The 15,000-nt window shown below is 44.8% G+C and overlaps 1 protein-coding gene and 1 long non-coding RNA gene across 3 annotated transcripts in view; one reads left to right on the top strand and one right to left on the bottom strand.

Moving 5' to 3' along the window:
• The window catches only part of LOC132990289 (uncharacterized), a 49,934-nt gene extending 39,578 nt beyond the window's left edge, over positions 1-10,356 (top strand). Inside the window, exon 2 of the long non-coding RNA XR_009676039.1 lies at positions 10,088-10,356. This is a non-coding gene — a long non-coding RNA (uncharacterized LOC132990289). The remainder of the gene's footprint in view (positions 1-10,087) is intronic.
• Positions 7,358-15,000, bottom strand: part of tfe3a (transcription factor binding to IGHM enhancer 3a) — a 16,116-nt gene continuing 8,473 nt past the window's right edge. The window contains exons 7-11 of one of the 2 annotated variants that reach the window (XM_061058449.1): positions 11,891-12,011; positions 10,729-10,785; positions 10,435-10,510; positions 9,648-9,795; positions 7,358-9,289 (exon numbers count right to left, since the gene is read on the bottom strand). In XM_061058449.1, coding sequence (XP_060914432.1) covers positions 8,909-9,289; positions 9,648-9,795; positions 10,435-10,510; positions 10,729-10,785; positions 11,891-12,011 — 783 coding nt within the window. In that variant the 3' untranslated portion in view covers positions 7,358-8,908. Of the gene's footprint in view, positions 9,290-9,647; positions 9,796-10,401; positions 10,511-10,728; positions 10,786-11,890; positions 12,012-15,000 lie in introns of both variants that reach the window. The other variant, XM_061058448.1, reaches the window with a different exon arrangement.

Below are 15,000 nucleotides of genomic sequence, written 5' to 3'. Positions count from 1 at the left end.
TGTGTGTGTGCAAAGGAAACTGAGGAGGCGATGACACGCATGTGCGCGCTCCCAACACAACGGCTGACTGTTATTGAAAGAAGTTTAAAGACAGACACACAGAAGAGAGAGAGAGAGAGAGAGAGAGAGAAACAAACAAACAAGAAGAGAAAGAAGGTGAGAAACGTTTCTTCTGTTTTAATGTCTTTAGACCTTACACTGTTAAAACGTTGTGTTTTATTTATGACTGTTATCTGTCTGATGACATCAACACATTTTAAAATATGAAGAATTAAATGATTGAGCTCATATTTGTGTGATTTTGATAAAACTGTAACACCTCTGAGTCCGCATCTCTTTACTGACAGACTGTTATTATTCATTTATTTATTTATTTATTTACTGCATGATGATCTATCGGTTTAAAGAAGTTCTTCACTCTCACTCGGCTGTTCAAAGGAAACACAGAATCACATATCAGATAAAATCAGATGATCTAATTCATTATCCGGGTTCAAAACTTCTGAGTAGGATCCGGATTACCTTGATCCAAAAACATGAGGATTATCCTGATCCCGGTAGAGGTCTGGATTCAAACGGGACTAGAGGGAATAAATGTAAGAAAGACTCCCCTAGTGGTTGAACAAGTGAACTACAACTGATGAACAAAGTTAAGAGAATAATGAACTAAATCTGTCATGGAGTATATGTACTGTAATCATATCTTTATCCATTTATTTAAATCATTATGCTGCATGATGTTTAATAAATATATAAAATATAATCTGAATTTAAATCATAAAGAAATAAAATATACAGAGAAATGTGTGTTAAAGTCAAGACAACAATTAGATAAACATTTTGTTGTCTTTGTCCGGTCTTGGAAAGAAAAAGTAAAAACCTGCAGTGTCCACTAGAGGCTGGCTGCAGGAACACCAGAACTCTACAGATCTGTGGTTCTCAGCTGGTCTACCCTCAGGACCACCAACTCCTGAATGAGATTCAGTTACTGAATAATAATGACGTTAGGACCTCAAACAGAAACAGAACAGATGTTTTTAAAAACTTCATAGACTTTTTGACACAATTCATTAATTTCCGGGCACACTTTCACGACCCACTGAAAACCCTACTCTGAATAAATGTTGTATTTCATTTTTCATTTCTTTTTAAACCAGTAGGAATGTTAAGTTAAATCCTTGATGTATAAATCTCTTCTTATTCTTTATTTTTAATATTTTAAGTACTTATTTATGTCTCTATATTGTTTTATTTTATCTGATAACATGCTGCTGTAACACCACAATGTCCCAGTTTGGGATCAATAAAATTATTCTATTATAATCTTTTCTAAAACAGACCAACGACCCAATTGTGGGTCCCGACCCACCAGTTGAGAACCACTGCTCAACAAGACACCACAGACCAAGAAGCTGTTTTTACAGCAGAAATAAACATGTTTACAGCCTGATACAAAAACAAACAAAATATGTCTGATTAGTGATCAGACTGAACCTGTGAATATTTACAGACTGTGATCATGATGGATGTAAACAAATCTACTTACAGGTAAAGTCACCTGAACCTGAACCTGATCCTGAACCTGAACCTGATCCTGATCCTGAACCTGAACCTGATCCTGATCCTGATCCTGAACCTGATCCTGATCCTGATCCTGATCTTGAACCTGAACCTGAACCTGATCCTGAACCTGATCCTGATCCTGAACCTGAACCTGAACCTGATCCTGATCCTGAACCTGAACCTGAACCTGATCCTGAACCTGATCCTGATCCTGAACCTGAACCTGAACCTGATCCTGATCCTGAACCTGATCCTGAACCTGAACCTGATCCTGAACCTGAACCTGATCCTGAACCTGAACCTGATCCTGAACCTGATCCTGAACCTGAACCTGATCCTGAACCTGATCCTGAACCTGAACCTGAACCTGATCCTGATCCTGATCCTGAACCTGAACCTGAACCTGATCCTGAACCTGATCCTGATCCTGAACCTGAACCTGAACCTGATCCTGATCCTGATCCTGAACCTGATCCTGAACCTGAACCTGATCCTGAACCTGATCCTGAACCTGATCCTGAACCTGAACCTGATCCTGAACCTGATCCTGAACCTGATCAATCTGTTTGTTATCTTCATTTTGTATTATCAGGATGGATGTGGCATCACAGTGTAACGGCTCTGACGTCACTGGAGGCGGAGCCAGTAAGAACCAATCAGAATGCATCTCCAGCCAGCCAACCGCCAATGGGACGCTCCCACACCACAGCTCAGGTGAGAAGACGGATACAGGTGATGTTTCCTGTGAGAGCGTGACCCGGTTGTGTTTCTTGTTTTTGTTCTGATGACGTTTCTTCTTCACTCGTCATCTGTGCGTTCTGATGACATCACACAAACGGCTCCTGACCTCAGAGCACTTACAGACGTCAGGACCTGTCTCCCCGTCTGGATCCACATCCTGAGGAGGATGCTGTTGGACCACTTCCTGTTTCTGTTTCTCACCCTGAGCTGAGGCTTACAGGCACCACTTCCTGTCAGGCTGCAGCACAAAACAAACTCGTGTCATGCGATCCTCGTAAATAACCACGGGACGGATTGTGATGCCTGACTGGAACTCGTTCTTTAAGTTTCATCTGCGGCTCTTTAATGACCTCCTCTAAAAACAAACACTTAGATCTCACACTGGGCCCCTCCCCCACAGCCTCACTGACCACACCTCCATTACTCAAATCCAAGATGGCTGCATTCTTCTGATGTTTTTTAACCTCTTCCTGCAGATGAGGCTCCTCCCTCTCTCTTGGATAGGGCAGACGACCCGGACAGCAGTGATGACTCTTTGATTGACAGCTCATCCACCAATGACGTCTCTCGCCTCCTGCCCGCTCAGCCCGCCTCTGCTCAACACAAACAGAACGGTAACCTGACGCTCAGGTGTTTAAACTCTGACCTCTGACGTCACCTCTGACGTCACCTCTGACGTCACCTCTGACGTCACCTCTGATGTCACCTCTGACGTCATTGATGATGTCATCTCTCTGTCTCTCAGGTGTGAACGCCTTGTCAGCGTCTCCTCCCCCGGTCTGCACTCCTCCCTCTCCCTCCCTCCCCTCTCTTCCTCCTCCCTCTCGCTCGTCCACCTGTAACAGACACACCTGCAGCCTTCATCATCATCATCATCAAAACACCAATCAGAAGCGTCTCTCCTCCACTAAAAGCCACGCCTCCGTTAAGACAGACGCCGCCCACATCAAGGAGATCACTGGAGACGGTGAGCAGATCGTTTTGATGTTTGTCCAGAGGGGGCGCTAGAGAGACAGACAGACAGACAGAGAGACAGAGAGACAAACAGGCAGACAGACAGAGAGACAGAGAGACAAACAGGCAGACAGACAGAGAGACAGAGAGACAGGCAGACAGAGAGACAGGCAGACAGACAGGCAGACAGAGAGACAGAGAGACAGACAGACAGGCAGGCAGACAGACAGACACACACACACACAGACAGACAGACAGACAGACAGACAGAGAGACAGACAGGCAGACAGACAGAGAGACAGACAGACAGGCAGACAGACAGAGAGACAGACAGACAGGCAGACAGACAGAGAGACAGACAGACAGGCAGACAGACAGACAGACAGACAGACAGACAGACAGAGAGACAGATAGACAGAGAGACAGACAGATGGTATTTCTGTCTGACAGGAAAGCGCTCTCATCTCAGTGTTTATCAGCTGAACACCTCCAACATGGAGCTCTGCTTATCTCTCCTGAACACACACACACACACACACACACACACACACACACACACACACACACACACACACACACTGTGACCCCTCCCAGCATCAGTTGGTGTTTTTTTTCAAACCCACAGACTGTTGCGTTCACTGTCTCCTCTCTGTTCTGTTTCTCCACAGACTGTTGCATTCAGTGTCTCCTGGGATGTCTATACTGTGAGATGCTGTCCATGTGTTCGGCGTTGGGGGCGTGTCTGGCGTGTGGAGTGGGTGGGGTCGGGTGCTGCGACTCTGCCGTTGGCTGCTGCTGCTGCGTTGAGGCGGCGGGGGAGGCGGCCTGTACGGAGGAGGCGTGTGAGGCCGTGTTAGATTGTGGGATACTGGAGGGCTGCTGTGGCTCGTCCGACTGTTTGGAGGTCTGTTTGGAGTGCTGCTCCATCTGCTTCCCCTCGTAGAGCAGCCAATCAGAGAAGGACTGCAAGATGATGTCAGAGATAAATGTCCAAGTTGGAAAAAATAAATTCCAGACTGAAGTTCATCTGAATGCGCTCGTTCGTAGTCGGAGTCCATGAACGCAGCGCTTGACTCTGCTTTCCGGTCACAGACACATCACCGTTGGATCAGAGCTCAAACCTCTGTTTCTGTTTTTTTTCAATGATTTTCCAGACTCAAAGACATGAATACATTAAATCGATTTAAATAAGATGAAATAGAAATTAATAAAAATATTATTTTAGGACAAAAAGACACAAGAGGAGTAAAAACAACGCACACAAAAAAAGATGTCACCTCATGCAGCAAACTCAGGTGTTAAAAAAACTGCAGTTCCTCCAGTGTCCACTAGAGTCTGTCTCCTGCAGTGAGTCAGTCCTCATAGAGCTCTATGTTAAAATGTCTAACTTTACAGCTGCAGTTCCTCCAGTGTCCACTAGAGTCTGTCTCCTGCAGTGAGTCAGTCCCCATAGAGCTCTATGTTAAAATGTCTAACTTTACAGCTGCAGTTCCTCCAGTGTCCACTAGAGTCTGTCTCCTGCAGTGAGTCAGTCCTCATAGAGCTCTATGTTAAAATGTCTAACTTTACAGCTGCAGTTCCTCCAGTGTCCACTAGAGTCTGTCTCCTCCTTCACAGCATGGTACATAAATACGTTGGGTCTCTATAGCTCATTTCTTTATTGATTACAACTTTTTTTTTTCCTGCCGTTTCCTGCTGTTCTGAACGAGTAATTACGAGAACTTGGCGAGACTTGGCCAGAACCTGACGTCAGGTTCTGCCGACGTATCAGAGCAAAGCATGGAGCAAAGTTGTAGGACACGCCCACCTCGGCAGCTCCTTCAAGGACACACCCACCAGAAAAGTGAGTATAAGAGATCTTCTTTAAGTTAGATGGAGTCAGCATTTCCAATATGGCAGCCGCCATCGTTTGGCTTCAAAACGCCAACCAACGGGTGACATCACTGACACGACGTTCATGTTTTACACGGACTATGGCGTCTCTGTGTGCCTTCGTGTTTAATCACATTCTGAAGCTGTCAGGGATGTTTGACCTGTAAACGACCTCGCCGCTACCTTTTGTTTGTAGTTCTCATCAAACAAACGGGAGGAAGTATCGGTTTTGATTGTGGATTATTTTCAGCGGCGGATGAATACAGCATGAAGTCTGTTTACAACCTGTCAACCTCTTCCTCTAAACGGTGGTCGTGATATAACGCAGCAGAAATAAAGTCCTCCTTGTCTCTGTGGAACTCGCTGTGACTGACAACTCAGGAGGGGCGGGGCCAGGCAGGGCGCAGGAAGTGGATCCTGCAGGGACAGGAAGTGTCTGTTATGTTGGAGTTGGAGTAACTTGACGTGACAGGACATCCAAACAGGAAGCCGGAAATCACTGGAATGACAACGCCACCTGACCTTTGACCTCCGGGACGCCTGACATCAAAGAAAGACACACACACACACACACACACACACACACACACACACAGACACACACACACACACACACAGACACACACAGACACACACACAGACACACACACACACACACACACACACACACACACACACACACACAGACACACACACACACACACACACACACACAGACACACACACACACACACACACACACACACACACACACACAGACACACACACACACACACACACACACACACACACACACAGACACACACACACACACACACACACACACACAGACACACACACACACACACAGACACACACACACACACACACACACACACACACACACACACACACAGACACACACACACACACACACACACACACACACACACACACACACACACACACACACGGAGCTGAAATAAAACAACAGTTGGTCTGATTTTTCCACCGATTTCTTCACATTGTGGCCCAAAAACACACCGATCCCCAAACAGTGATTAAAGCTGAGGTTCAGGGCCCTCTGAGGGGTCGCAGGGTTCATGTGATCCGGTCAGATTTCTTTGATTTTAAATTATATGGACACCTGTTTGAACCCTAACTATGGGCAATTTCTAATCTTCAATGATCAAAACTCCTGCACATTTTCTAAACAGCACAGAAAATGTTTTTACACAATTTAGATAGTGTGCCATGTCTCTGGATTCATTGTCTTTTTAAACTTTCTGCGCTTTTTCATTATATAATTTAAAACGTGTTATCAGTGGCACCGGTATCCTGGTATCCCTTCCACACACTCTCTCTCTCTCTTTCTCTCACTCTCTCCCCAATTTGTGTGTGTGTGTGTGTGTCCTAGTGTGTGTCCTAACGGATTAATAAAGTTATTTGAAGTTGAACATTTTTTGACATCCTCATTTCCCACATCAGCATGTCCTGTTCAAACTGTCTGACCTCCTGATTTCCAGTTTGTGTCTCTTTTAGATTTAAAACCATTTCAGATATAAAGTTTAAAAAAAAACAAGGCTCTGAATTTGTAACTTTCCATGAAGCAGGCGTGATGGGATGCGTGTTTTGTTCGGGACTATTTTCAGCAGCGGATGAATCCACATTCGTTTCAAACAGACTGTAACGCTGCTTGTTATGAGGTGCTGCCCCCTGGTGTTCAAATTGATGAGTGTGCTAAAACATTAAATGATTAAATGATCAGTTTGTGGTTACTGTGTGCTGGATTGAATTTAAACTTCAGACATGAACACACACAGCACCCCCAGGTGGACAGAAACAGAATAACCTCATCTCTGACTCATCTTTCCCTGACAAATATTCACAATGTTGTCAACGAATTTACAAGAATTTTGTCAATTAACTGATAAAAATCTGCTGATGGAACTGAATAAAAATAAAAATAAAGAAGTCAATATATCTCATTGTAATAATTATATCCATCATAGAGACGAGTTAAAGTTATTAAAAATAAATAAATAAAGTTTCTATTGAATTGATAGAGAGCCCCCTGGTGGAGAAATTGTGTAATTCACACTGCTTAAATTGTTACTGCTTACTAAACAGAAATGATTTTTGTGTAAATAAAACTAGTAAGGAGTTTTTTTCAATGATCAAAGTGTGGTTGTTGTTGTCATGGTAACAGACAGTGAGCAGCTGTAAAAAAGACAAAGAAAGCAAACAGTTTGTCTTAAATGATTTTATTTCTCTATAAAAAAGTTTGAATCTGACACGTAAAGAATCTATAAAAACGAACACGATGACGCGAAATAAAAACGCGTTAAAATCAGACGACAATGCTGCGTGATGAACGACACACTGTTTGTAAACATGTCATCAATCAGAACAACAATAACAAACAAACAAACAAACAAATAAAAAAATCCCTTTGTGGAAGAAGAGCTTTCATCTCACAGCATCTGAAGGAAGGCTGCTGTTGCCACGGTAACTGCCATGTGCGCTGTGTCAAAGTGGAGTCACAAAGATTTTTGGCAGGTCGGACTTGAACCTGGGACGCCCGCCTCCGTACAATGTGTGCACGCACTAACCGTCAGGCTGCCGGCGCCCCGGTGTGCAGGAGTTTGCCTGCAATATTTGATGATAAAAAAACAAGACACCAAATGTCGAGTGTCTGGGACTTTTTTGTTTGTTGCCGTGGTAACTAACAGGTATCGTTTGATTTTTTTCTTAGATTATATTGAAGTTTAAAATTCTGGTATCGTGACGAGTCAGCTGCGGGCCGCACGGCGAGCTAACAGCTACAGACGACACACTGCTCGCTCGCTGCTCAGCTGTACAGCGAGCGAACAGACCGCCACCGTCATTCATCTTAAAAAACATAAAATATGATATAAAAACATCTGGTGGGCGGGGCTAGCGTCTCTGCTCACAGGTTTGATCGAGGCTGAATTAAAAACACCGATTGGATGATTTTCATGTGATGACGATCGTGGACAGTGACCTCGAGGGGTGAAATGGCGAGCACGTGAGCAGCAGGACGTAAAGAAAGATGGCGGGTTCCCTTCTGTTTCCTGTGATACAAACATTAAGCAGAACACGAGAATAATAAAGAATGTTCTCATTCATCAACCTGATCGCTAACGTGGAGTAAACATCAGTTTGTCTCTTTTTCTCCTCGCACACACACACACACGCACGCACGCACGCACGCACGCACGCACGCACGGTGTAAAACAGACTGCTACACAACTTTCCCTCTAAAATGTGAAATAAAAAACAACCTGCAGGAAGATGTTTCATGGGGGCTTTAAAAGTGAGAACCTGCCGGGGAAATGGCGGACAGGCTCGGGGGGGTGGCGAGCTAAATGTAACAACACGGCAGACGGAGACATGAGATCGGTCTCGGCTGGAAGACGGGTACTTTGTAGAATATTTGATCAAACATCATGAATCTCATAACAAATCTTTTTCTTTTTCAAATTTTTAAAATCAGATTTTGGTGACTTGAGGAAGAGTAACTCTATCGACCAATCAGCTGTAAGTTTGTTCAGTGTTCAGCCAATCAGCTTCTTCGTGGTTCTTCTTCTTAAAGAAGTTACTGGATGTTTACACTCCAGGTCACAGTGGTTGCCGTGGTTTCCCTGGATGACGGTCGTTCCCTGTGATGTCACATTTGAGCGTTGTCTGTTCGATGATGTCATGGATTATAAAAAAATTGATCCAATAGAATAAAAAACAGCGGTGGCCAATAAGATGGCTGTGTGTGATGACGTCCTCAGAGGTCCTCGTCCATGCTGAAGCTGCTCCTCCTGCTGCTCGTCTTTGACGCTCCGCAGGACAGCAGGGGGTCCGACATCACACCCCCTCCCCCCTCCTCCATCAGGATGTCTCCGAGCTCCGTCAGCCCCATGTCGCTCATCAGGTCGGGGGAGAACACGGCCGACGCCCCGTGAGGCTCGTCCAGCTCCACGAAGCTCAGAGCGTCCAGACCCAGGGGGGTCACCAGGGAGGAGGAGGGGGAGGAGGGGTGGAACGGGTGAGACAGTGAGGGGGAGAGCAGGGCCTGGGGGTCCAGAGAGGAGGAGGAGGAGTTTGGAGCGGGTGAGGAGGAGGAGGAGGAAGAGAGGGTGTGGAGGCGAGCCTGAAGCTCCAACTCCTTCAAAAGAGACACAAAGACAGGAAGTAAAAACTTTAACACCAAAACAAATCTGTAAAAACTACAATAACCATGATGCATCGAGTATGTAAAACTACAAAAACCTTTAACAAACAAATCTGTAAAAACTACAATAACCATGACTCATCGAGTATGTAAAACTACAAAAACCTTTGACAAACAAATCTGTAAAAACTACAATAACCATGACTCATCGAGTATGTAAAACTACAAAAACCTTTGACAAACAAATCTGTAAAAACTTTGTTAAAATAAATATTTAACACAATGCAAGCCCAGCTTCCTGCCAGACGAACAGCTGATTGGTCCATAGTCTGAAGCCCCGCCCCCTCCTCACCTGTATGCGCAGCAGCAGGGAGTGGTTGGTGTTCTCCAGCCTCCTCTGTCTGTCCTCCATCTCTCTCGCCCTCTGCTGTTCTTTCTGTAGTTTGCGGATGTAATCCACCGACGCCTTCAGGATGGTTCCTTTGTTCCACCTGGTCTCCCTGATCAACCAATCACAGGCCACGCCTCGTTAACACACACACACAAGGCACTTATAAGTGTTGACTCTGTTCACATACACACTGCAGGACATACATCACCATTTCAGGTGCCTGAAAACGAGTTCCTAACTAAAGAGCGCTAACATTAGCATGCTAACACAACAATGCAGGACACAGGTGATGCAGCTCAAGACGAGGACTACTTTGTTTTAATTATGGTGCGTTCTAATTTGATAACTCCTTCATGCGGACTCTAGAGAGGAGGGGGGTTGGAGGTGTGTCTCTGGAGGAGAGCAGAGGCTTCAATATGGAGGAGGCGTGGCCTAACAGGAAGTTTGTTTTGGTTTCATGCTGGAGCTCAAGGGCGACATCTACTGGATCAAAAAGTCTCAAAGTCTTCCTTTAAGAAACATTTTATGTCATATTTTTCGTTAAGGAGTTTAAATAAATGAACACACACACACACACACACACACACACACACACACACACACACACACACACACACACACACACACACACACACACACACACACACACACACACACACACACACACACAGTTAGAGGAGTATGAAGGTTCTGATGTGTAGCATCAGTGTATTACTGTGGAGTAGAAGTGCAGTATTTGTGTACTGACGCATCGCTGGATTTGGGGATGAGATCTCCGAGTTCTTTGATTCGGTCGTTGATGTTGAACCTCCTCCTCCTCTCGACTGAAAACAAACAAACAAACAAACATCCACAGATTTAAGATGTTGTGTTAACATGTTTCCACACAGTTTGAGTCAGACTCTGAGGAAACGCGTTGAAGTCAAACCGCAGCAGAACATCAGGAAGTTAAAAACCTGCCGGTCAGCAGCTCGTCTCCTCAGATTCTGTAAACATGTCAGAAGTCTTTTATGAATGGTGGAGGTTACACTGCAGAACTCACTCAGGTTGTGGTTGTCTTTCTTCTGTCTCTCTTTGATCATAGCTTTGGCCTCCACGTCTACAACGACAACAACAACATCATAAACAACAACATCACGAAGACAACAACAACAACAACATCTCCATCATCATCCCTGAGCTGCAGCATCCTGTCTTCAGATAAACTTAAGTTCATGCTCGTTAGGTTAACTGGTTGTCTGTCTCTATATGTCAGCTCTGTGATTGGCTGACGACCAGTCCAGGGTGTAACCCCGCCTCCAGCCCCCCGCGACCCCGAGCAGGAAAGGGCGGTATAGATAATGGATGTTTAAAATCCTCCTGCAGCTTCAGGTGATTTTTAATGATTTCATTTGACAATCTAAGACTTCAGACAACAAGCACTCGGCTCAGCTGATCGCACCTTCGTCTCCATGGCAACTAAATCAACAACCTGCGGATGAAGACACTGTATGATTCAGCTGAGCGCTCAGGATTCATTTTGATGAGGGGGCTTTAAATATTGACCTCGTCTCTGTCTCCATGGAGAGAGGCGGACTCTGATGTTTAAAGTTGTTTTTTTTTTTAAATCACACAAATTCTTTGAGTGAAGTTTGTTTTTCTAAAGTACGAAATAAACTTAAAAAGTTTCAAAACTGTTGAAAAGTTTGATGTGAAAACGTGTGAAAGTCCAGAAAGTAAAAATGTCATGTCAAGACTCAGCAGAAAATGTGTGCTTTGATTTTGGACAACAGACGTTCATGTTCCCTCAACAGGAAGTGGAACTGATGACGAGGTCAAAACTCTGTGTGTGTGTGTGTGTGTGTGTGTGTGTGTGTGTGTCTGTGTGTGTGTGTGTGTGTGTGCGTGTGTGTGCGTGTGTGCGTGTGCGTGTGTGTGTGTGTGCGTGTGTGTGTGTGTGTGTGTTCAGAGGAAGTCCCGATGTCGAGTCATCAAACTGAAGAAGAACAGATTTTGGGAAACTGAGGGGGAGGGGCTTCAGTCTCAGAGGGAACCAATCAGGATTCAGCTCTGCACAGCTTTTTAGTTACATAAGAACCTTTGATTCCTCACAGTGATGATGAAGATGATGATGAAGATGATGAAGATTTTATAAAACAACATTTTAATTATTAATATCAAAACTTTAACAAATGTCCTCAGAAGTATAGCAACGTCACACTCACCGTTCACCTCTCTCTTGACCGCATGCAGGTCGGCCGGGCAACTGTTGCTAACGGTGATGGTGGGTGTGGCCATCCCTCCGCTGCCGCCGTACACGTCCAGCATGTTCCCTGACACCGGCAGCTGGAACCGACCAATCAGAGCACAGAGTGAGCGACCATACCAGAATTAAAAAATGTACGTGAAACGTGAAAACATCAACAGAAACTGGAGGAAAACTCCCGCAGGCCGTTTACATTTTACAAAAACATCGGAAACGTTGGGATATATTGAGAACATTGTAACCATGGCAACAAAAGTCCAAGTCACCCAATATTGGGTTTTTATTGTTTTGAATACACAAATTGCAACCGTTGCGATTTTTGCACCCTACATTGGCAACGATGTGATTAAGGTCGTGTACGTTGACAATGTTGGGATTTATTGCTGACACTAGCTCGCAACATCTGGATTCATTGTGGACATTGGCAACGTTTTCATTTAGGAGTCGTTGCCAACATTGGGATCAAACTATTTAGATTTTAAAAAAAGTCCAAGTCACTGTTTATTGGCTCTTTTCTTGTTTTGAATTCACAACAATTCTTGTGCAGAAATAGCAATCTTCTGCACACTGTTTAAATTGCCCAAATTCGTTGTGGTAACATTTGTAAAAGAGGGCGGAGCCAGAGAGGAGCGAGGGTTAATATATTGTTTTTTTTAAATACTATTTTCCCCTTCAAATGGAGCCAAACCTGCAAAATATGTTTGACACATTTGATCCCACATTCAGAGATAGAGCTGCTGATACACACTGCATACCAGGATAACACACACACACACTGATGACCTTCAGCTGAAGTCAGAGGTCAGAGGTCAGGGGTTAGAGTTCAGCTTCAAGAAAACACTGCTTGTATCTGATAACACACTCGTTCACTTCTCCCTGTAGAGGACGATACACGGCTCCATCTCGCCAGGACGCTCGTTGTCCTTAAAACTCTCCCAGCAGGGTTAATCTCTCCCCCCCCCCCCCCCCCCTCCTCCTCCTCCTCCTCCTCCTCCCTTCTGGATCAGCATCAGGTTCAAATTAATCGTTTGAAAAGCAGTTTGTTTTCAGCTCAGTAAAAACTTTTCCTGTCAGCACTCGAGCTCTGACCTGAGCTGAAGGCACGTCAGGTTTCTACAGAAAAACTGAGGAATCTGCTGATCGAACAGGAAGGGGGGCTGCAATGATAACAGCTGCCTCCTGCACACACACACACACACACACACACACACACACACACACACACACACACACACACACACACACACACACACACACACACACACACACACACACACACACACACACACACACACACACACACACACACACACACACACACACTCTCTCTCTCTCTCTACAACCGCTGTAACAGGGAAAGTTTTGTGTTTTAAATCTGCTTTCCACCTCTCAGAGTTTTAAACAACAAGGAATGCATCTGAAATCACCTGATCACCGACGACAGCTGTTTCTCATTCTACCTGAGCTCACCTGGATCAGAGAAGGAACATGCAGGAAGCCCACAGCTCAAAGAGAGAGAGAGAGAGAGAGAGAGAGACTTTACCTCTGATTTAATCCTCCTCTTCTCATGATCCGGCAGTAACACTAAAATCCTCATCTTCTCTGCTTCAACACACACACATTAACATCTATGTGCAAGTACACACTATCACACACACACACACAGTAACACACACGCAGCAGCTTCTCTTCCTCTTTCTGTTTGGACGACTGTTGAAAAATGGGGAAACGTCTCTTTAAGAAAGTAACACCAAAAAAACCCTCCCTCATTATCTGTCCGACACACACACACACACACACACACACACACACACACACACACACACACACACACACACACACACACACACACACACACACACACACACACACACACACACACACACACACACACACACACACACACACACACACACACACACACACACACACACACACACACACACACACACACACACACACACACAGGCTCCGCCCACAGGAGGATCTAGTGTTCTGCTTTTGTTACAGGGTCTTGTCTTTGTTAAAGCCCAGATGAAATCCAGCGTTCTGGTTGTTAAATGTTCATTTATCTGCAGAATATGTTTCCATAAAACATCACTGAGTGTTTATCACATCTGAACATTTTACTGAAGTTTTTCTTCCTGTAAAAAAAGTTTCTAATGCCAATGACTCATCCTGCACTCAGGGGGCGTTTATAATTTTTGATAGATTTAAGCTTTGTTGACGCGAGCGATGGTTGGTTTTATCCAAAGACTGTAAATAAGAATGTTTGAAGCGTCCCCGTCTGTCCCTGCAGGGGGCGCTGGAGTCCCATCGATGGCGGTCTCCATGCTGGAAATGCTGTCTCAGTCTAACTTTCAGTCAACCTAACGACAGGCTGAGAGCTGGAGCTGAGGCGGGTTTTAAACCTCCTGACAAACCGTTACACCGCGCCCACCTGTCAATCAGGTCAGCTACACGCCTTATTGTGAATAACTCTTATCCTTCATCAAATCAAAACTGATGAGTCATCAAAACATTCACCCCCCGTACAGTGTGTGTCCATCGAGACATGAGCTAATCACACCTATTTGGTTTTTTGAACCAGGCTGTAAACATGTTAATCTCTGCTGTAAAAACAGGCTTTTTAGAGTGGGTGTGTATGTGACTTCCTGTGCTTCTGCAGCCAGCCTCTAGTGGACACTCCAGGAACTGCAGGATTTTGCACCTCCACCTTGACTTCATTTTTCAACGGAGGTGCTGCTTGGTTCTATCCCATTTCAGTATTAAATACGTCACAACACTGTAGTTAAAAACTCTACAAGTTCAGTTCCATCAGGACTTTAAAGATGAAGATCGATGAGGAAACAGACCGTCAGCTGTCCGTTAGTCGACCAGCTAACGTGTGCTGTTATGGATGCAAAGTGTGAACACAAAGTTTGGCGTACAGACAGCTGATCTTTGTGTTGAAGAACCACAAACTAGAGACGATATCATTTTAAGTAAAACAAAAAAAAAGTGAATTTGCTGTTGATGATGCAGACGCCGCTGGCTGCAGAATGTCTGCACGCCGCCTCTCACTCACGT

The sequence above is a fragment of the Labrus mixtus genome, chromosome 15 (genome assembly GCF_963584025.1).
Source record: "Labrus mixtus chromosome 15, fLabMix1.1, whole genome shotgun sequence".
Taxonomy (NCBI): domain Eukaryota; kingdom Metazoa; phylum Chordata; class Actinopteri; order Labriformes; family Labridae; genus Labrus; species Labrus mixtus.
This window is presented reverse-complemented; position numbering and strand designations above follow the sequence as displayed.